Source organism: Calypte anna, chromosome 3 (assembly GCF_003957555.1).
Source record: "Calypte anna isolate BGI_N300 chromosome 3, bCalAnn1_v1.p, whole genome shotgun sequence".
Classification (NCBI taxonomy): Eukaryota; Metazoa; Chordata; class Aves; order Apodiformes; family Trochilidae; genus Calypte; species Calypte anna.
The window spans coordinates 1,194,144-1,215,561 of record NC_044246.1 but is presented as its reverse complement, the minus strand read 5'-3'; the positions used below and the strand labels follow the sequence as shown (position 1 = coordinate 1,215,561).

The 21,418-nt window shown below is 47.3% G+C and overlaps 1 protein-coding gene across 4 annotated transcripts; it reads left to right on the top strand.

Moving 5' to 3' along the window:
* Nucleotides 1-214: 214 nt before the first annotated feature.
* BUB1 (BUB1 mitotic checkpoint serine/threonine kinase) lies at nt 215-21,242 on the top strand. Of its 4 annotated transcripts, none has more exons than XM_030447570.1 (25): nt 215-259; nt 1,183-1,242; nt 1,355-1,462; nt 2,343-2,539; nt 3,268-3,308; nt 3,544-3,650; nt 8,522-8,571; nt 8,681-8,871; nt 9,525-9,685; nt 9,975-10,288; nt 11,164-11,216; nt 11,701-11,838; nt 12,768-12,857; nt 13,511-13,598; nt 14,110-14,188; nt 14,421-14,601; nt 15,088-15,166; nt 15,668-15,882; nt 16,333-16,473; nt 17,064-17,179; nt 19,586-19,747; nt 19,914-20,071; nt 20,162-20,339; nt 20,519-20,625; nt 21,003-21,242. In XM_030447570.1, the coding sequence occupies exons 1-25, from the start codon at nt 215-217 to the stop codon at nt 21,196-21,198; spliced, it is 3,255 nt and encodes a 1,084-aa protein (XP_030303430.1). In that variant the 3' UTR covers nt 21,199-21,242. The 4 variants fall into 4 exon arrangements, with proteins under 4 accessions (XP_030303430.1, XP_030303429.1, XP_030303428.1 ...); XM_030447569.1 differs by having other exon boundaries at nt 1,318-1,462; nt 9,528-9,685; XM_030447568.1 differs by having other exon boundaries at nt 1,318-1,462.
* The last annotated feature ends 176 nt before the right edge of the window (nt 21,243-21,418 follow it).

The window sequence follows — 21,418 nt, the reverse complement described above, 5'->3', positions numbered from 1 at the left end:
CCCCTCTCTGCCCCGGTCCCAGTCCCGGCCCGGCGCGCCGCCATGGAGCCCAGATGGCGGGAGAAGGGGAGCCCGCCCAAGGGCGTGACCAACATCCCCATCCAATGAGATTGCAGAGGAGGCGGGGCCTTCCCCTTCCCATCAATGGGATGTTAAGGGCGGGGCCTGCCGGCGGAGAGAGCCGGCCAATGGGAAGGCGGCGCGGTGAGTTTGAATGGTGCGCGCCGTTGGTGAGAGCAGAGATGGAGAGTGCTGTGAGGTGAGTGGGGACACGGGCACCGGACGTGAGGGGGGAACCGGGAGGTGAGTGGGGACACGGGCACCCCGGGACGGTTGGGGGGAACCGGGCACCCCCGGGAGGTTCGGGCACCCCGGGAGGTTCGGGGGGAACCGGGCACCCCCGGGACGTGAGGGGGGAACCGGGAGGTGAGTGGGGACCAGCACCCCCGGGGAGGTTCGGGCACCCCGGGGAGGTTCGGGCACCCCGGGGAGGTTCGGGCACCCCGGGAGGTTCGGGGGGAACCGAGCACCCCGGGAGGGTTCGGGCACCCCGGGAGGTGAGTGGGGACCCGGGCACCCCCAGGGAGGTGAGTGGGGAACTGGGTACCCCGGGAGGTTCGGGCACCCCCCGTGGAGGTCCAGGCACCCTCTGGGAGGTTCGGATACCTTCGGGGCGGTCCGGACATCCCCCGGGGCGGTCCGGCCACCCTCTGGGAGGTCCGGGCACCCCCTGGCGAGGTTCGGACACTTTCTGGGAGGTTTGGGGCGATCCAAGCAACCCCTGGGAGGTTCGGACAACCCCGGGGCTTTGTGCGAGTGGGGCTGGGCCAGCGGCGGGGTGTCGGGGGCCGCAGCGGGGTGGGCGGCTCCGAAGGCTGCTGCTGCCCCTTCCCTTTCCTTCCCCCCTTCCTTCCCCCCTTTCCCTTCCCCCTTCCTTCCCCCTTCCTTCCCCTTCCTTCCCCCTTCCTTCCCCCTTCCTTCCCCCCTTCCTTCCCCTTTCCCCCCTTCCTTCCCCCCTTCCTTCCCCCCTTCCTTCCCCCTTCCTCCCCCTTCCTTCCCCCCTTCCTTCCCCCCTTCCTTCCCCCCTTCCTTCCCCTTCCTTCCCCCTTCCCCCTTCCTTCCCCCTTCCTCCCCCTTCCTTCCCCCCTTTCCCCCTTCCCTGACCTCCTCTGGGCTCTGCAGGAGCTACGAGGCGCAGATCCGGAGCTACCGAGGGCCCGACCCGCTGGAGCCGTGGGACAGGTGGGTGCTGCCTGCCCGGGAGGGGTGTGGGGGATGGTGCCGGGGCTGTAAATCCCTCTGGAAATGGCGTTCCAGGTACGTGCAGTGGGTGGAAGGATGCCTGCCCCTCCAGGAGAAACAGCACCGCTTGCCAGGGCTGCTGGAGCAGCTTGTGAAGGGGTTCCTGAGCGACAGGAGGTACCACCAGGACCCCAGGTTCGTCAGCTACTGCCTGAAGCTGGTAGGTACCAGGAGCTGGGACAAGAGGGCACAAAAGGTCTCAAGTTGTGCCAGGGGAGGTTTAGGTTGGAGATGAGAAAGAATTTCTTTCTGGAGAGGGTGATCAAGGCATTGGAATGGGCTGCCCAGGGAAGTAGTGGATTCTCCGTGTCTGGAGATCTTTCCAAAGAGCCTGGATGTGGCACTGAGTGCCATGGGCTGGGAACTGCAGCGGGAGTGGATCAAGGGTTGGACTTGATGATCTCTGAGGTCCCTTCCAACCCAGCCCATTCCATGATCCTGATTCTGTTGGGTGAGCAGAGGCAGCTCTCAGTGCAGACACTGTTACCTGGGGTTTGCAGCTGGGGTATTCATCAGACTGTGGCAGGGCTGGTCCTTACCTTTCAGGAAGTCTGCCTTCAGATTCTGGTTTCCACTTGGGGTTCTCTTGTTTTCTGGATGCTTTGGCTGTTTTTGTTGATGTCATATTTTGGGGGATATCCTGTGTATAACAATCCCTGCTTTGTGCCCAGGATTTTTTTTGCCCAGTTCTATGATTCTGTGATTCTATGACTCCTTGGGCCTGCCCACCAAAACTGAAACTGTTGCCTGATGAATGAGGGGAAAAGGAGACCCCGGGGGTTGGGATGTGCCCTGGGGTTGGGATGTTTTCCTTCCCCCAGGAGCTCTGAGAACTTCCCTGTCCTGCTGAAGGACAGCAGGGGTGTGTTTGGGGATTAAGCTGTGTTAATGAGCTGTTGAGCTTGTGAGAAGTATCTCCTCGAGCTTTATCTTTAGGAAGTAATGTTTTCCTCCTGGGGGAACTCAGAAACTCTTGTTTAACCTGCCTGCTGCTTCCTTGGATGCTTCTGAAAGGATTTCTGCACCTTTGTCTTCTGCAGGCAGAGTTCATCTCTTCTCCTGGGCAGTATTTTGACTTCCTCTACGCACAGGGAATTGGGGCAAAGTCATCGAGCTTCTACGTGGCTTGGGCTCAGCAGCTTGTGAGGGAAGGAGAGGTGGGGTCTGCAGGAGCTGTGCTGCAGAAAGCTCTTCACAACCAGGCACAGCCCCAGGAGAGCTTGCAGCAGCTTTATTGGTAATGCTGACCCAGCTATTCAGAGAGCATGCTGTTCATTTTCTGTCCCTTGTGTGCATGTGGCTGGTGCTGTAGCAGAAGGATTATTTTTGTTCAAAGCAGGTATAAGCTCAGTAATACTTTGCTGGTCAGTATTTGGGGAGTGTTTTGGAGAGTGCACTGAGAAAAAAAGCTGTGCCAGGCAAGTAGGGACCCAAAAGATAATCCCTTAATTAACCCCTTAATTAATTGATTTATTTCCTGCCTTTCTTAAGTGACAAAGCTTCAGGCAGTTTCTGGGAAATGCCACGTGTGTGTGTGTGTGATTGTTTGGCAGCTCAGACAAGCAGGTCCTGCTGCTGACACCCAGATTCTCCAGTCCCTGACATCTCTTTGCTTCCCAGGGTGCATTAATTGGCTCAGTGTGTGCTCCTGGTGACACAGCTCAAGGCACCTCCCAGCTGAGGGCTGGCTTGGCCACTCTGTGATCTGTGGTTGTTGGGAAGTGCAGTGAGATCAGATGCCCAATTCCTGCTCTGAGATGGACTTTTTGGTCCCCCAGGGGGATGTGTTGGCATTGATCCATCTATCCAGCCTCTTGCCCACAGTGTCCTGGAACTCCCCTCAGCTTTTTAGTGCCCCAGTTTGTGGCCTGGTGTCCACGTGAGGAGATGGAGGGGCCCTGGGTGGTGGGAAGGAATGAGGGGCAGGGGACTTCATGGTAATAACTGAGATTTCTCACCATTTAGCTGGCTGCAGAATGATCATCTTCAGAATCCTCCTGTGCAAGGTGAGCCTGAAGGCATCTGCTGTGAGCTGCAACTCAAGCAGATAAATCTACCTCAATCAATGAGTTTTGCCACTGAAAAAAAAACTTCCTGTGGAAACTAATTGTGGAAACCTAATCTAGGTTCTTAAGGGGAATATATGTAAAAATAATAGCTTCTTAGCTTAAAGTTAGTGGAAATTCTTAAGTGGGGAAATGATTTCTGCTCAGGAATGTAAATGTTTATTTTCTGTCCCAGGTACTGCTGTGATAAAACCCCTTCAAACTTCTCAAGCTGCAAATCAAATGGCTCCTCAAAATGGTCTTGGCAATCTTAATGACCCAGCATACACATGCAAAAATCAGGTAAATGATCATTCCTAAGGGATTTAGACCTTGGGAAGGGGAGAAATTGATTCAGGATTAAGATTGAGCTGGGCTGATTAAGAGAAGTAAAATGTGTCGCAGTGCGAGACGGGGACCCAGTTTGATGCAAACAAATGTCCAACTTTATTGAATCAGAAGGTGATATTTATACACTAATCTAAGAGCTAATGCCACGTATACATATTGCTGATTGGTGATTTCTACATCTCGTTGCACACGTTTTAACTTGATTGGCTGCAAAACCTTTAGCAACAATTAACTAACAAAGCTTATCTTTCACACATTCGAGCTTCTTCGTGGATGTTGCTATCGTGCCGAGTCCCTTAATCTAATCGTCTTGCTTACTCCTGCCTCAGGGTGTGATTCCACCAGTCTATTTCCCTCTCACATTCTCTAATGGTTCTCAGTCTCTCCACCTCCTCTGTCAGTTTAACCACCTGCCTGAGGAGATCATCTACTTGCTCACACCGCACACATGCGGTGTCACTGGTTCCTCACTGGTCCCCAGACCCCTCCCGGATCACAGCACGGTGGAGTCCTAGTTTCCTCCATGGTTGCCAAATTGAAACCTAAAAAGCCAAATAAAATTATTTACAGACAAAATTCCAAGCCTATAAATAGCAAAGGCATACACACTCTTTTTTTTTTTTTTTTTTTTCCTCTTTTTTTTTTTTTTTTTTTTTTTTTTCTTTTTCAATTTTTTTTTTTTTTTTTTTTTTTTTTTACTCTGTGTTCTCTGTACGAGGAGCAGTTCTCGTTCTCCTCAGCAACTTTCAGGCCATGGTCTAAAAAAAAACAAGCCCGGGGGAAGCAATAAAAGTTTGTTGGTGGATTTAGATACATTTTTAGAGGTATTATTATAATAAAGTGAGCCACATATTTTCTTTAGGTAGCGTAAAAGTTACTACAGGTGAAACAGTAATAGCAGGAATTATTAGTCCTGCGTGGCTCGTAGCCTGTAGGGTCGGACATTTTTCACTGGAAACCTTGATCTGGGAACCTTTCTAGGTCCTTGATCTGTGGAAACACAAGCATAACCCCTCCCCCATGTTCTGAGTGAATATGGGCCTTTAACTTGTCCCGTTTCCATATCTTTAATAAGGACTGGAGGTCTTTCCTGGAACTGGAAAAGATTATTACTCGCAAAGTGTTTAGCAATGGGAGGCACATCTGAAGTATAACAATTTAAAAAATTAAAAGTATATATAGCCTTGAGCAGTCTCTCTTCAGGTGTTGATAATGCTCCAACTCCTCCTTGTTGTTTCTGTAATATAGTTTTTAAGGTATGGTGGGCTCGTTTTCTGAGCAGCAGCAGTGTGTGGGGGGGGGTGCGAGAAGCGGCTGCGGGGGCAGGAGTGGGAGTGCTCTCCGTACCAGGAGCAACTCTTGCTCTCCACAGCAACTTCCAGCCTCCAAAAAGGCAGAGCTACTAAGATGATGAAGGGAGTGGAACATCTCCCTTATGAGGAGAGGCTGAGGGAGCTGGGTCTCTTTAGTTTGGAGAAAAGGAGACTGAGGGGTGACCTCATCAATGTTTTCAAATATGTAAGGGGTGAGTGTCAGGGAGATGGAGTTAGGCTCTTCTCAGTGGTGACCAGTGATAGGACAAGGGGTAATGGGTGTAAATTGGAGCACAGGAGGTTCAAGTTGAATATCTGGAAAACTTTTTTTCCTGTAAGGGTGACAGAGCCCTGGAACAGGCTGCCCAGGGGGGTCGTGGAGTCTCCTTCACTGGAGACATTCAAAACCCGTCTGGACACGTTCCTATGCGAAGTGCTCTAGGTGGCCCTGCTCTGGCAGGGGGGGTTGGACTAGATGATCTTTCGAGGTCCCTTCCAACCCCTAGGATTCTATGATTCTATGATACTCATTCTCATAACTGTGTTTTTTTGTCTTACTTCTCACCAATATATAAGAAAAACTAACAACCACCACTAGAAGATTCAAAAATGAAATGATATTGCTACTAAAATCTGGTAAAGTCACCCTGAAACAAAATGGAATGGTACAATTTCCTAAACCAAAACTGCAAGTGTAATTACCAACCAAGTTTTTTATCTCTGTATGAAACACCAGTGTACCATGCACCACAATATGCATCGATATTGAGAACTATATTGCAGTTATTGAGAAGGAGTTAACAGAGTATTAATGAGCATTTTTGTGTCGTATGGCATCAACAACTGAGCAGTAAAAAGATACTGCAAAGGAGATGACTCAAACCGATTTCAAACTGTACTGCACAATGACAACTTTGGCTTCTTTTACCATTTTCCAATCTAATGCAACCCATTGACCTCCTCCTCCTGGTCCCACAATCACTGGAAAACCATCGGACTCATATTGGGAACCATTTCTCCTTCAACTATAGCATTTTAAATAATTCCCTTCCATCTAGTTACTGGATACACACTACCACCCCCACACACACTACCCTCCCCTCCCCATGTTGGATCTGGAAGAGGTAGAGCAGTGGGTGTTAAAGGGTTAAGGGAAATAGGAGCAGGAATAGGGAACGGATCAAGGGGTAAAAATGGATTAGTGCTCCCTTGTTCGGGATGTTCCCTGGAGCAAAAACTAGAGTTTTTTCAGGGGTATACTCATCCTTGGTTTCCAGTTCTGTCAGCTTCTTCAGCAGTTTCCTTAGTTGCTTGTCTCCGAGTCCCAGTTCTTTCCTTGGCTGTTGCTCTATAGCAGGCACTGATGGTGTTGACAGGTGGAGCAGAGGATTAATTGATGGCAACTGTGGTTAAGAAGATAAATCAGGCTTTCGAGGTGGAAAGGTGGCAGAGCAGTCGGGAGCCGCGGCAGGCAGGCACGAGGGAGGGAGTCTGCATTCCAAGATTCCTCGCCTGTGTTCTCCGGCTTCTCTCCCTCTGGGAACTCCGATGATTCTGGTGGTGTTTTCAGTTGCTTTTGGTTTTGCTTCTCAGTCCCATTTTAGTTTTCATCCAACCCCCAGGGTCAAAGGGTTCTGGGTCCAAATCCACATTCACCATAGCAGCAGTGGTTGGCAGCAGGGGGGCAGAAGGGGGGGCAGATGAAGTAGAAGACTCTTTTCCTTTTAAAGTTTCAAAAAGTGTTCGCCAAGGTGCTAAGAGTTTGGCGGTTTCATTATTGCCCCGTGTAGTGGCATCCCATAATTTAACTCCGACCTCGTCCCAAAATGTAGGGTCATAAATAGAGACCGAATTGATGTCAGGAAAATGCTCACGAGTCCATTTTAAAACCAGTTTTAGATCATGGCCAGGTATAACTTTTTTATCCTTATTAAGTAAAGTCTTTAAAGTATAATAAACGTCTCGTTCTTCTTTTGAACCCATAACAAAAAGAAGTAAGTTTCTCCAAGCTTCACCTACCAATGGCGAGGAGGTGATGAGGTGCGCACCACAATTATCGGCTTCTTTTCAGCCTTTCTTCTTCAATCCTAAGTTCTTGGAGACCTGCGACCGGATAATCTTCAACCCGACATCACGTTGGGGTCACCATTTGTCGCAGTGCGAGACGGGGACCCAGTTTGATGCAAACAAACGTCCAACTTTATTGAATCAGAAGGCAATATTTATACACTAATCTAAGAGCTAGTGCCACGTATACATATTGCTGATTGGTGATTTCTACATCTCGTTACACACGTTTTAACTTGATTGGCTACAAAACCTTTAGCAACAATTAACTAACAAAGCTTATCTTTCACACATTCAAGCTTCTTCGTGGATGTTGCTATCTTGCCGAGTCCCTTAATCTAATCGTCTTGCTTACTCCTTAACCTTCGAGTGTTCTAACGTGCTGTTCCTTGTGGTTACAAACTATGCTTTAAGCAGCACTGTCCTTGCACATAGCCCAAAGCTTATGTTGAGATTATCAGCAATTGTTCGGTGCTGACAGTCTGAGGCTGTACTGCCTCAAAAATGTACTAATTATATCTGGTGTACCTCAAAAATGTTACTGATGGGTTTATGCTGTAAGGATCAACATCTTGATAGAAGTATCTCAGTTGGGAAGCACTGAGGCTGCTTCTTAGTCACTTGACACCTTTCCAGAACCACAGCTAAAGGGTTCTTTAGAGGAAACTCCCCCCCCTCACCATCCCCTTCTCTACAATAAAACATTAAAACCAGAAGCAGTACTACCTGAAACTCATTCCAGCTGAGCTCCAGGGTGCAGCACTCTCCTTCCCCTGACGTTTGGTGGAGCTGGTTCTGGTTCTGGTTCCTCCCAGCCCTCCTGGCAGAGCCAGATGAGAGGTGAACAGGGGCTGAAAGGCTGTGGGTAGGAAAGTGATGTCCCCTTTCTCAGCTTGGTCCTCTTTTCTGAAGTGCTCCTGACTCTCTTGGTTTGGTATTGCCTGCAGACACTGACAGATGTCTTGGATGATGGAGCAGAGCTTGGAATTTAATGTCTGCTGTCTGCTCCTGACCCCTGGGGCTGGACAGTTTGTCAAAGAAAGGAACTGGGTGGGACTGTTCAGTCTGCTCTTAACAAACCCAGGTGGTCTACAACTTACATTCTTGGGTTTTTTTCTTTTTGGAGACTAGATACTGCCAATCCAGCTAATCCCAGTGTCCTTCTGGACTGCAGTTTCCAGAACTGCATCTGTGTCTTGTTCTCTGGGATTCTGTTCATCTTCCAAAAGCTCTCAGATCACAGCAGACTGTTGTATGTCCCTGAGGACATGTAGAGCTCTCTTACTGATCTGTGCTTGTCATACTTGTCTGAATTGTCATCTCTTCAGTCAGAAGAAGTAAATATTAAGGGCTTCCTGATTGATTGCTGCTCTTGTCAAAATGGAAAGTTAACTAAAACTGGAATTATCTATCTATATTTATTTTCCCCTTTTCCTGATTTAGGGCCCTGATTCTGCTGGCACTCAGTCCTGTTCTTCTGGTGGGAGAGAAGTGTAAGTGTTTGGGTTTGTTTCATGTCCCACTGGGGAAACGATAATGTCCCCAAAATAAATCAGCTAAACTTGAAGAGAGCTTTTTATTTTTCTTTTTTTCCCCTCACAGGAAGTATGTTACCTACATCTCCAAATCTGAAGTCCTTCCTAAGTCTTCATCAGCTGCTGTGGAATGTGAGCAGATGGCAATGTATGATAAAACCCTGCTCCTCTGTGAAGGTTCTGAGCTCTCCTTTGAGGAGCTGAGGGCCAAGAGACACCTCCAGAAACACCAGCGCCTCAGGAAGCACCAGCAGTGGGGTATTCCTCTCCCTCCCTCCATCTCCAGCTTTCAGAAACAGCCTCTTCTCCTTGGGAAAGCAGCACTTGGCTGCATTCCTTTCCTCTCAGCCTGCTGCAGTCAGTGCTGGGCTGTTTGCAGCCTGGGTGGTGGCACCTTCCTGTGCTGACTGATGGCTTTTTGGAGGGCAGGCAGGTGGGATTTCAAACAGACTGATGGGGTCTTGGAGAAGCAAGGCCAGAACTGAGTGCAGATAAAGAGCAGCAGCTCAGAAGTGAGGTAGTTGTGCAGCTAACCTTTTGTAGGAGGGGGGGGGAAGAAGTTGCTGGACAACAGAAGGAATTATCTCATTTGATAAAGGGAGAAATGGATAAACTGCAGCCTGTGGAAAAGGGAGAGATTCACTGGGAGGGAAGATTCCAATGCATTTTTTTAAACAAGTGGTTTAGTTTGGCAGCTTGTGGGTCAGCAGGATGGTGCTGTCACCCTCCTGCAGGGATCAGGGCTGAGAGGGTAGACACAAAGTCCTGTTGGAGATATCTGCTTCTTCCAGACTTCTGAGTGTGATCCTAGATATCTCAATATTGAGTTTGAGCAGCTTTGTAAGGTCTGTGTTGAGAAACTGACTCTTGGTTGGTGATTGTTTCACTTACAACTATTCTTTGATCCTTAGAAGAAGAAGAAAGAGCCTCTGTGAGGAAAAAAGAGTCAGCTGTCCTTGAACTGCAGGCCCTGCAGCAGAAGCTGGAGCAGCTCACCCAGCTCACCAAGAGCTTGGAGGAAACCAGACTGGAACCAACATCTACAGCACCAGTTCAGCCCAGCAAGGCAGTGGTAAATATGTGCTCTCCATCACTGAGCCCTGAGCAGGAACCAGAGGAGAGTGCTGCCCAGTCTGCACATGGAGGCTGCAGTCTGAGCAGCACAGACACCCAGCATAGCTCTAAGCATTTGGGGAAATGTATTTTAATCATTAAACCCAAAGATTTGGGTTTGCTTCTCTGCAATTTAGTTGCATACTGAAGTACTCACACATGAAAACTGTCCTAGTTATGCAGATGTTGCATTCAGCCCTGCAGACTGTGGAGGGTTGGAGGTAAAAGAACATTTCTCATCTCCACAGGTGCACCCAGCAGTGGCACCCAGTGCAGATCTGCAGCAGAACTGGATGGGATCTCACCAGAGCTCAGATCTGCTGCCACAGGAGCCTCAGTCAAGCACTTTATCATCCACTGCTCTTACCCTGCACTCAGCAAAACCTGCTGGCCCCCAGCTGACATCAACCTCCCTCCTGGAAGCAACATATAGAAAGGATGCAGCCAGAACTCAGCTAGAGCTTGGAGAACTCCAGAAGAGTTTGTTACACCCTGCCTTGAATGTTTCAGCTCAGGACCAGACCCAGCCTGACCCAGCTCTCACCTGCAGCACTGGAGAGCAGTATGTACCCTCAGGATAAGTCATGCTCTGCAAACCCTGCAGGCTTTGGGGTCTGCACTTCAGCTGAGAATTAACTAAAACAAGTCTCCTCCTTCTGAAAAAAAAAATCTGACAGTAGCTTGCTGAAACCAATGTTTAGACACAGCTCAAAGTCAGTACAACCTAGAGTTCTGATTTCAGGTTTTAATTCCTTTAGCCCTGGGTGTTAGTTGTAATAACTAAGAGGAAATTCAGTGTGTAACTGCACTAATTACCCAGCACTGCTCTCCCTGCCCTGCCTGAAATCAACAACAGGGTATGCTCAGTGCACACAGATCCCACACCTTGCATCCTGGCTGTGTTGCTCTCCAGAGCAACTTGTTTCTTCTCTTCCAGAGAAGAAAAAAAAAAAGTGCTTGACTTTTCTTCTGCACTCCTGCTTGTGTGCCTTGGCTAAAGCAGGACAACATTCTGAGGCTTGGCCATGACAACATGGAGCCAGTTTTGATTCACTAATATTAGGGAGTTACTTGGAGGCAAACTGGATCCAAGAAGAGAATTTGATGCCAGCTTTTAACCTCTTTTTTTTTCTTCTTTTTTAAAGGGCTCTGCTGCCTTTCAGGTTTTAGACCTATAGCAATAGTATGAGAAACCTTCTAGGGGCCAATCTCAATATTTTAGAAGATATCTGACTGACTTTGTGTGACTAAAAAGAGCCATTGATGGGGGGAGGAGGCTAGGATCACTTGTTGCTGTCTGTCTGGGCTGTGCTCTTTGTTCTGGAGTGGGAAAGGCTTCCTTGCTGTGTGAGTGCAGTACTGCTAAGTCCTGACTGCAGCTGAAATGTAAATACCAGCTTTTATTTCCAGCTGATGTTGTTAATCTCTCCTTTGCAGGCAGCCTAAGAAGAGATTCACTGGAGTAACTAACGCTGCAGACAGGAGGGAAGGTAAGCAGCCAAGTTTTGCTACAGACTGATGCTGTGGCTGTTCCTGGCTGGGGATCAGTGGCATGTGGCTGCTACTTCCAACCCTCTCAGAGCTTTTTTTTGACTTTCCTAACTCCATCCCTGCATGTCTGAGCAATGTCTGTAGCCCTCCCATCGAGCCAGCCCCTCTTCCCACCTCCTTTGCAGTTCCATTTTGTTGGAGCTCAGGCAGGAGTTCCCATTTGTCCATGCTGGCTTCCTGTGTCAGGGTGAGCAGTGCTGTGACTTGGAGATGAAGTCCTCTCCCTCTTGCCCTTCAGGGCAGTCTCCCCTGGGAACCTGCCAGGCAGAGCTCTGAACAAGCCCAAAATCTCTCCCAAAATTCTGGCTTGTCATTCTGCTCTTTATCTTGTTTACTTCTCTTACTAATGCTTTGCTAGCTCCTGAAATGTTGATAAACAATCCCAGGCTGCTTCAGAAATGATCTTTCTCTTCTCATTTCTAGCATCTAGAGTTGGGAATTCTTCCTTTGCCTCTGGAAATGCTTCCCAAGCAACTCCAAACACCTCCCTGGGAGGAGCAGCTCAGGCAACGCCGTTCAAAGTGCAGCCTTCACCCACAGTTCATACAAAGGAAGCCCTGGGTAGGCAGCTGGGATAAACTGGTGCTTTCACTGGTGTTCAGGGGATCTTGCTGGGTCATTTATTGGAGCTGAACACACAGGGAGGCTGCCTAGTGATCATATCAGAGAGGACAAGAAAACTAAATGGATGCTCTTTTTTTTGCCACTGGTTGGGTGATCCAAACCTTCCTGACTAGAAAGTGGTGTTTTAATCATCCCAAAGTCTGTAAGATCCTGGGTAAGTCCCTGGTGATGCTTCTTGTGGGCAGCTTCTCTTCCAAGCTGCTTTGTCCTGCTCACAGATGATCCCCAGCAGTGTGTAAGAATCCTAGAGAGCTACAAAGTCTGTTCTGGTTGATGTTTGGCTTCCCTCAGAGCTGAAACAAAGGTGACTTATGCAGAAGATCTTTGATTATTTATCAGACATTGTCAATTCTAAACACTGGGGATTTTTCAAAGTCCTGAAAGGGAAATGGCAATTGTATTTCAGATGGCAGCTCTGGAATGATAACATCCTGATGCTGTTTTGTCCCATTTGTACTCCTCTGCCATGTTCTTTTTGGATAGTAAGCTCATTAACCACTGGTATGTACCAGACTGCTGCAGCTGAAGCTATAAGGAAAAAAACAGTAATGGTGTGGTATTCATTAGTTTTCCTAATATCTAACAAGATAGAAGAGAATTTGTTTCATTAGGAGACCCTGAAATGATCTTAAATAGGGGGAAGAAAAAGGCCATGGCACTAACCATATGTGTGGGCCAAGTTGGACCTTTCTGTGTGTGCTCAGCTGCCAGGAGTGTTTAAGTGCAGTATGAGGGAGTAGTTGGTTATTGGCATTTGACAAATTATAATTAATTGGTATTTGATTTGATTACTGCACAGTGGGAGAAACTCTGAAAATTCCTTTTACTGGTGGTGACATTCTTGTGGGTTTTATTTCTTCTTTTAGGATTCCTGATGGATATGTTTCAAATACCCATCTTGCATGAACCTCTTGATGAAAGTGAGGACCACTTTGAAGTCTTCTGTAGAAAAAGTGGTAAGTCCCACTTCTTTTTTCAGGCCATGATGTTTTACTGCTTTTATTTCTTGTTCACCCCTCCCACCAGCCCTCACCATTTGATGCAGCTGTTGGTTAGATACCTGGGGTATAGTGAAGAGCCACTTTTTTTCTGATAATTAATTTAATTTACTGACAGGCTCTAAATGCTGGTGCACAGTTTGAGAACAGCAGAAGCACTTTACTATTGAGCCTACTCACGTGTGTTGCTTCTCTGTAGAGACTTCGTGGTATTTAAACCTTAAATTAGAAAAGAGCACAGCTGGGACTTCATCTGAGGAAACTTTTTCTTCACATACTAACACCCAGCATACAAAATGCTTTAGAATTGCCATCTGATCATGAGGTGAAAGTGATAACCAGCAGTAGCAGTGGCTCCCAGGAGTGAGCAGAGAGGGATTTCACAACTGATCAGGTGCAGTCAAGAAGGCTTCTGGACTCCTGGACAGTCTTGGGACTGAGATTCTCCATTTCATAGAGCTTAGATGAGAGGTGAATTGAGTGGGAATTCTCAGGATGCTCTAGCTGGATGCAGTCATGACCACCATGGTTACCTGTTCAGGGCTGAAAACGTGGCTGTTTATATAACCTTCTCTGGGTAAAGATAATATTGATTACTCTTTATTTTTCAGAGCCTGGTGCAAGCCTGCAAGCTAATGTTGCCACTGTTGTGCCTGCATTTTCTATCTTTGAAGATGAGAATGAAAAAGAGAACAGCAGGTAAGGAGAGAAAAAGCAACAGCTGAGTTCAGCTCGTTAAGGATTCCCTGTAGGATTGATTCAATTCCCATACAGTTTTGCTGTGACTGTATTTGCAGCATCAGGGTTGGCTGGAGTACAGTCACCAGCAGCTGTGTGGAAGTGGCATGAGAAAAGCTGGAGCTGCTTCTCTGGGATTGAGCAACTTTCCTGTTTGGACAGTGTGCTTGAGATGCTTAATTTTCTGGATGTAACTGTGGATAGTCTGTTCCTTTGAGCTACTGAAAATCCTCAGAGTATCTGCAAATGGGATTCTCTAAAGAAAAAATAATCATACAAAGTATCTGCAAATGGGACTCTTTAAAGAAAAAATAATCATACAAAACATGAGAAACTGTGTTATGATCTATAGTTCATAGAGTTTGTTACAGATCTATATTCATAGTTATGAAACTGTTATGTCTCTGTTATGATCAGTCTGCCTGGGGAAGTTTGTGAGGAAAGGCCATACTAAACTACCTGTTTTTGTCAGAATCCCACAGCATAAAAGCAAGGCAGAGGAGCCCAGGGCTGCTGGTGAACGTCCCCTGCCTGAGTGCCCAGCACCAGAAGTGAGTGTTTGGTCTGCCTGCAACAATCCACCTGGAGATGGGTTCTGTGGGTAAAGGGGATACAAAGCTCTGGAAGGTGATATAGCCATTCTTTTTCTTTTTTTTGATACTGTAAGTTGACTCAACATCATTGAAGCTGAGTGCAGGAGGTGCTGGTAGGTTAAGTGCAGCTCTGGCAGGGCAGTACTGATGTTTTAGCTCTAAATCTTGATATATTTTTTTTCCTGCCTAGGAAGAAACGGGGACACCGGAGTTCCTGAGGGATGATTACACAGTGTGGAATGTACCAAGCAGTAATAAAACATTAGCTCCCAGTCCAAACAACACAAGAGACTTTGCACGAGCTGCCCAGCTTGTATCAACACCATTTAATTACCTGTCAGCACATTCAAGACAAGCTTTGGAGGACAGAGGTAAAATAATGAATATTCCAGGTCGAGAGCATCCTCATGCTGTTCTGCACAGCTCCCTTCCTGAGCCCTGCTCACCTTGCAGGTCCTGCTCTGCTTCCAGATACAAACTCCTTCAGAATAGCAGCTGGGAGCAGAGGCTGGCCCAGCACATCAGCTTCCCAAGAATTTTTAATTGAGGGAATAAGAGAAGGTGACAAGGGACAAGAGAGGCTTTGACTGTGCTGTCAAAGTGCTGTTCTGAACTGTTCCAAACACTTGTAAAGAGTCAAAAATTGACTGAAGTCCCAGCAGCATCTTCTGGGGGCACCTCCCTGCTTGTTTGCTCCTCTTTTAGTCTTGGAATACACTCCCTAAAGAAATCCAGCTCTCTGTGACAACCTAGCAGCTTTCACAGCTGCAACATGCCTGAACCTTCCTTCTCACCTAGGTAAGAACCCCCAACGTGGAAAATAAACACATGTTCTTGTTGCTGTTCCCTTTGTTCAGCCTGCAGGGATGAGTTGCCACAAATGGATCTGGAGTTTTCTGAAGATCTGCACAAGCAGGGAAAACCCAAGAAGCAAAGGTATGCCAGAGCTTGCTGGAGATTCTCAGGGTTTGGCAAATCTGTGCCAGAGCTGGAGCCTCTGGGCTGCTCTGCCTGCAGGTTTTCCAAGCTAGTGCACGTGTGTCAGGCTGGCTCTGCTGAGCATTCATCTCAGCACTTTGTGGAGTGAGATTAACCTGGGTATGGTGAGAATGGCCCTAAAAGTGCTCCTGTGATGCAAGTTTTCTGACACATTTAGATTAAAAGTTAAGAATCCAAGTTGTGAGGGCTGTATAAGTAAAACTCCTGTCTCCCAGGATTGGCTGATCTTGTTGGCTGATGAACTTGACAGTTATTAGGCTGTTGGTAGCACAACATGATTACATCTCATTATGGAAGTTTTATTCATTGTTATGCAGATGATGGGCAATGTCACAAGAGTGTACATATTCGACAGGCGGCTTCTTAACTGAAGATGCAAAAATCCCATGGCAGTGCTGACAGTTATTAATTAATAATGCTTTGCTTTGTCTGTTGCAGCCCTGCTCTTGCAGAACAAGGAAAGCTTCAAGGAAAAATCTTGAAACAATCAAGTGGAATTCAAGGGCTTGCTCCAGCTGCTTCTCAAAGGCTGCACGAGCAGAGTGCTGTGAGCAGAGCTGAATGTTCCTTGTCTGCTGGGACAGACAGAATTTCCCTGGAGAAGCTGTGTGGAATAGAGCAGGACAGGACAGCTCAGGGTGCTCAGACTGCAGGTACAGAATATTGCCTGGCATTTCCTTCCATCAAGTCTGGGACTGGTGAGGTGATGTTCCTGCAGCAGAGCTCCCTTCCAGCAGGAAGGGGGTCACTGAGTGAGCAAACTCCTGCAGGGAGATCCCTGTGTACACAGTAGGGATGTGAGGAAGGAGAAGCCTGCACTGTACCCATGTTACATGCTGCCAAAGATACTCAGAAGTAGAAGAGTAGTGAGGGTATCCAAGAGCTCCTTGATAGTTGAGGCTGAAATGCTCCAGAAACATCTGTCTGGGCAGCTTTAGTAAGGAAGATGTAGATATAAAAGGTGACTTGTCACAATTAAGGAGTACTTACCTTGTCCCTCTTACTATTTTTGTTTTAAAATCAGATCCTATTCAAGTATAATCTTGTGTTACCCCTTTAAAACAACACTTCTCATCCAGCTCATTTTTCTTCTTTCCATCAAGTCCTTGTTGAGAACCCCTGGGATAAGGAATTGATCTGCAAATTCTTATCTGAGCTTCCTAAACCACTCCACACCTATGCCAACTGCTTTGAATGGAAATCTGCTCTTCCCCTCATCAGGCTGAAGGCTGAACTCTCACTGGGTAAGAGCTGGTTCAAACATTTCACTCTAAAGCAGTTCTGTCACCATCAGTAGTTATTTCTGAGTCCCTTTATTTGTGCATATATCCAGATAGCTTCCAGATTCCCTAAACCTCAGAGCTGAAATGAAACCTGCTTTTTTGGTTTGTCTTTTCTAGCACAAGTTTGGGATTTTTCCTCTTTTTCCTTTGCTAGTGATCTGGGAGGCAGCTCTCAGGCTCTGTATAGAAGAGCAGCAGTCCTGTGTCAACAAGATCTGTGTGACAGTCATTGCAACACACTTGTATGACCTAAACACTACTGTTTACTTTCTAAGGAATGCACTTTGGAATCTGATTACTTCCAGGGAGTCAGACTAAAATAGAAACATTGATTTTTAGTGTGTGGCTCTTCACAGCACTTTTTTTTTCTTTGTCTGTGGAAAGGTGAACTAGCAAGAAGAGACTTGGAAAGACAGATCAGGGTTAAAGCAAAGTAATTACTACCACATGCTGGTGCTTTTTGATGCTTTTTTTTGTTTGTTTTCTGAGTAGTGGTTTGTCTTCCATGAGGTTTGCAAGCAGGACTTAATGTTGTTAATCTCTTACTAAAGGTTCCAGCTCATTCCATGTGGACAGCTTGGTTGGAGAGGGAGCTTTTGCCCAGGTCTATCAGGCTTCCATCCTGGATGCAAATAACCCTAAAAACAACCAGAAAGTGGTATTTAAGGTGAGCAGTGTGGACTTGGAACAGCTCTGCTGGAAAATTCATGAGTCTGACAGTAATGACACCCCCCTGGTGGATTCTGCTGAGTTTCCTTGTTTATAAACACCAAGCAGAGCTTTGGTCTGTCCCCAAAGCCTTGTTCTGTTTGAGTGCTGTGGTGTCTGATCTGGTTTACATGGGAACTTCTGTAGCCTCTGGACTCCCCTCTTCATAAAGTGGTGTCCTGAGGAGCAGGAATCAGAGCCAGGCTCTCTCTTTCTCTCTCAGCAGAGCCCAGGCAGCTCCTTGCACAAGTGCTCTTGCTCCACAACAACCAAAAAGGTCTCTGAATTGATGATAAAATTGCTCCTTCTACTACCAGGCACAGGACTGGGCCACACTCCCTGTTCCAGATCCATGCCCTCTGGCTCTCCAGAACCATTTTTCCCATGTCCAGCCAGCCTGTTGCTGGCAGCTGGTGGTTCCTTTGCTGGGTGTGGGTGTCACCCCTCTGCTGGTGTTTTTATTAACAACCACACTAGTCTGGACAGGGGCTGCAGAGGGAGCAGCTCCTTCCCTCTGCTCTTCCCCTTGTCTTTTTTCCAGGCTGTCCCAGTGCAGGAATGAGCAGCAGATGGGAGCAGAGCAGCAGCAGCAGCACCGTGTGTTTACAGCAGGGCTGGCAGGGGAAAGGCAGCGAGGTCAGCTCAGCCCAGCAGGGTTGTGTCAGGTCACAGCTCCAGGGCTGCTGCCAGGGCACGTGGGCTGTTACTACAGCCTGCTCACAGGGTGTGTTGTGCTCACACACACACACACACACACACACCCTTAGCCCCCCCTCCACATCTGGTTTTTAATTTTTTTTCTTTCCTCTTTTTTTGTCTTGCTTTTTCTTCCTTTCTTTTTTCTTTTTTTCTTTCGTTTTTCTCTCTTTTTCTCTCTTTTTTCTCTCTTTTTTTCTCTCTTTTTTCTCTCTTTTTTCTCTCTTTTTTTCTCTCTTTTTTCTCTCTTTTTTTCTTTCTTTTTTCTTTTTTTCTTTCTTTTTTCTTTCTTTTTTCTTTCTTTTTTCTTTTTCTTTCTTTTTTCTTTCTTTTTTCTTTCTTTATTCTTTCTTTCTTCTTTTTCTTCTTTTTCTTCTTTTTTTCTTCTTTTTTCTTCTTTTTTTCTTTTTCCTTCTTCTTCCCTTCTTTTCCCTTCTTTTTCCTCTCCTCTTCTCCTCTCCTCTTTCTCCTCTCCTCTTCTCCTCTCCTCTCCTCCTCTCCTCTTCTCCTCCTCTCCTCCTTCTCCTCTCCTCCTCTTCTCCTCTTCTCCTCTTCTCCTCTTCCTCTCCTCTTCTCCTCTTCTCCTCTTCCTCCTTCTCCTCTCCTCCTCTCCTCCTCTCCTCCTCTCCTCCTCTCCTCCTCTCCTCCTCTCCTCCTCTCCTCCTCTCCTCTCCTCTCTCCTCCTCTCCTCCTCTCTCCTCTCCTCCCCTCCTCCTCTTCTCCTCTCCTCCTCTTCTCCTCTCCTCCTCTTCTCTTCTCCTCCTCTTCTCCTCTCCTCCTCTCTCCTCTCCTCCTCCCCTCCTCCTCTTTCTCCTCTCCTCCCTCTTCTCCTCTCCTCCTCTTCTCCTCTCCTCCTCTTCTCCTCCTCTCCTCCTCTCCTCCTCTTCTCCTCCTCTCCTCCTCTCCTCCTCTCCTCCTCTCCTCCTCTCCTCCTCTCCTCCTCTCCTCCTCTCCTCCTCTCCTCCTCTCCTCCTCTCCTCCTCTCCTCCTCTCCTCCTCTCCTCCTCTTCTCCTCTTCTCCCTCTTCTCCTCTTCTCCTCTTCTCCTCTTCTCCTCTTCTCCTCTTCTCCTCTTCTCCTCTTCTCCTCTTCTCCTCTTCTCCTCTTCTCCTCTCTCCTCTCCTCTCCTCTCCTCTCCTCTCCTCTCCTCTCCTCTCTCCTCTCCTCTCCTCTCCTCCTTTCATTCTTTTTTCCCATCCTCTGGAAGTTTTTCATGGATCTCTACTGCACCATTCAATCCCTCAGCAGAACTCTGCCATGTTCACTGAGAGCTTTCAGGAGTGTAAAGGGGACTTTTTGGTTTTGTTTTCAGCATTAGGTATCCAGTGTAGTAGGGAAGGAATCAGAAGGATTTCCCTGAGCTGACTTCAGAAGTCTTCTCTCTCACACAACATGTTGCCAGCACAAACACCACCATTGCAGGAAAGCTGACATTTACAGAGCAGTGTACAAGCAGGCACAGAGTGGAAGTCTTGATCCCAGAGGATTAATCATGGAGTGTTCCCACCTGAGGTTAATTACTGCAGAGAGAAGCATTTGTTTGGTCAAGAGGAAAAATGCCAAACACAAAACCCAACCTAAGGAGTGCTTCAGTGCTAATAGAGTTTCATAGTAAAAATCACAATAAAAATCACAGTAAAAAATGTAGTAACTCAGCTTTCTGATTTCAGGTCCAGAAGCCTGCTAACCCCTGGGAGTTCTACATTGCAACACAGCTGATAGAAAGGTTGGACCCAAGTATCCACCACCTCTACATCCACTTCTACTCTGCTCATTTCTTCCAAAATGGAAGCATTTTGGTTGGTGAGCTCCACAACTATGGAACATTGCTGGTAAGCAGAAACACCTCTGTTCTTTTTGGAGTGCTCTTATGGTACAAAATCAATGTCTACTCTGTTCTCCCTTCTGAAGGTATCCTGTGCTTCTCAGATGGAGCTGTAATCCCTGTCAAGTTGTTTCTGTGTAACTGGTGGTTCTTTCCTCTCTTTTTGCTGCCAGAATGCCATTAACATTTACAAAAAGCTTCCGGAGAAGGTCATGCCTCAAGCACTTGTCATCTACTTTGCTGTGAAAATTCTTTACATGGTGGAAGAGCTTCACAGCTGCCAGATCATTCACGGGGACATTAAGCCTGACAATTTCATACTGGGAGAAAGGCAAGTATTTCCTTTTGCTCCCTGAGATGCCAGCAGCTTGTGGCATCCCAGCCTTGATCCTGATGTGCTTGCTTCATGTCATCCTTGAAGGTTTCTGGACAATGACACCTGTGACATAGATGGGCTCTCCCATGGCTTGACACTCATTGACTTGGGGCAGAGCATAGACATGAAGCTCTTTCCTGAAGGAACAGCATTTACTGCCAAGTGTGAAACATCTGGATTTCAGTGCATTGAAATGCTGACCCACAAACCCTGGAGCTACCAGGTAGGAAGGAGATGGCCTGGGGGCTCTGCTGTCAGCAGAGCCAGGGCTTCAGCTTATTGCTTTCAATAAGGTCCTGAACCCTCCTCTTAGAGAGGGTGCCTTCCACAGAGTGTTTTCTAGCTGATTTTTAGTCATCCCAATGCATTTTTTAATATGAAACTTGTTTCTGCTTCCTTTAGACAGACTACTTTGGCATTGCAGCCACCATCTACTGCATGCTCTTTGGGACCTACATGAGGGTCAAGGATGAAAACGGTGTCTGGAAGCCTGAGGGAACCTTCAGAAGGTTGGTGTCCTTAGAAGCTTTGTCCTTAGCTGCAGGTTTCTTTGAGGTTAGTTTCAGACAGAGCTTTTAGTGGTGTTTGCATTCCTCATGCCCTATGAACTGGGGGTTCAGTGTGTGTCAACAGCTTCAGAATTTGGTGGCTGAAGCACAGGGAGCGTTTTGGCAGCGAACAGCCATGGTGTCCTCAGCTTCTTGCTGTCTGGCAGGAGGAAACAACAACAAAGGAAGAAAAAAAAGCCCTGGCTCCCTGAGCAGCCATGCTTGCAGTCTCCCCGGCCTGTAGCTGGGGAAGGGTAAATAGAGGAAATATTATTTTATCAGCTTGAGTTTAGGGATTCAATTTTTTCTTTTTGGGATGCACTTCTGTTCCTTGGCAGGCTTGCCAACGCTGACCTGTGGAAAGAGTTCTTTGAGAGCATGCTGAACATCCCCAACTGCCACAGCCTGCCTTCCCTGGGAGCCCTACGGAAGAGGCTGAAGGATGTGTTTTGTAAGTCCCACACCAAGGAGATCAGGCTGCTGAGGAACAGACTCGTCGTGCTGCTCATCGAGCACAAGCGCTCACGAAAATGAGCGTCACCCACTGCCTGGGGACTGGTGTTTGGCTGCTGGCAGAGCCTTTTTTGATGACTTCTTTTAAATAAAAGTTCTTTAGGTTACTCTCAGGAATGATAGCTTGCATCTCTCCATGCTTCCGTGGAGAAAAGTTTTATAGTAAATTTACTTGTTAATTTAAGTCGTCTGATGTGGGGAGGAGGAAGGTGTTGGAAACGGGTGTGTAAATCCAGATGGA

What these genes read in the sequence shown, in the direction of transcription:
- BUB1 (XM_030447568.1), top strand. An exon ending in CTGAGTGCCCAGCACCAGAA is followed by an intron (nt 14,189 to 14,420) that starts GTGAGTGTTTGG and finishes TTTCCTGCCTAG; the next exon opens with GAAGAAACGGGGACACCGGA. An exon ending in ACAACTATGGAACATTGCTG is followed by an intron (nt 19,748 to 19,913) that starts GTAAGCAGAAAC and finishes TTTTGCTGCCAG; the next exon opens with AATGCCATTAACATTTACAA.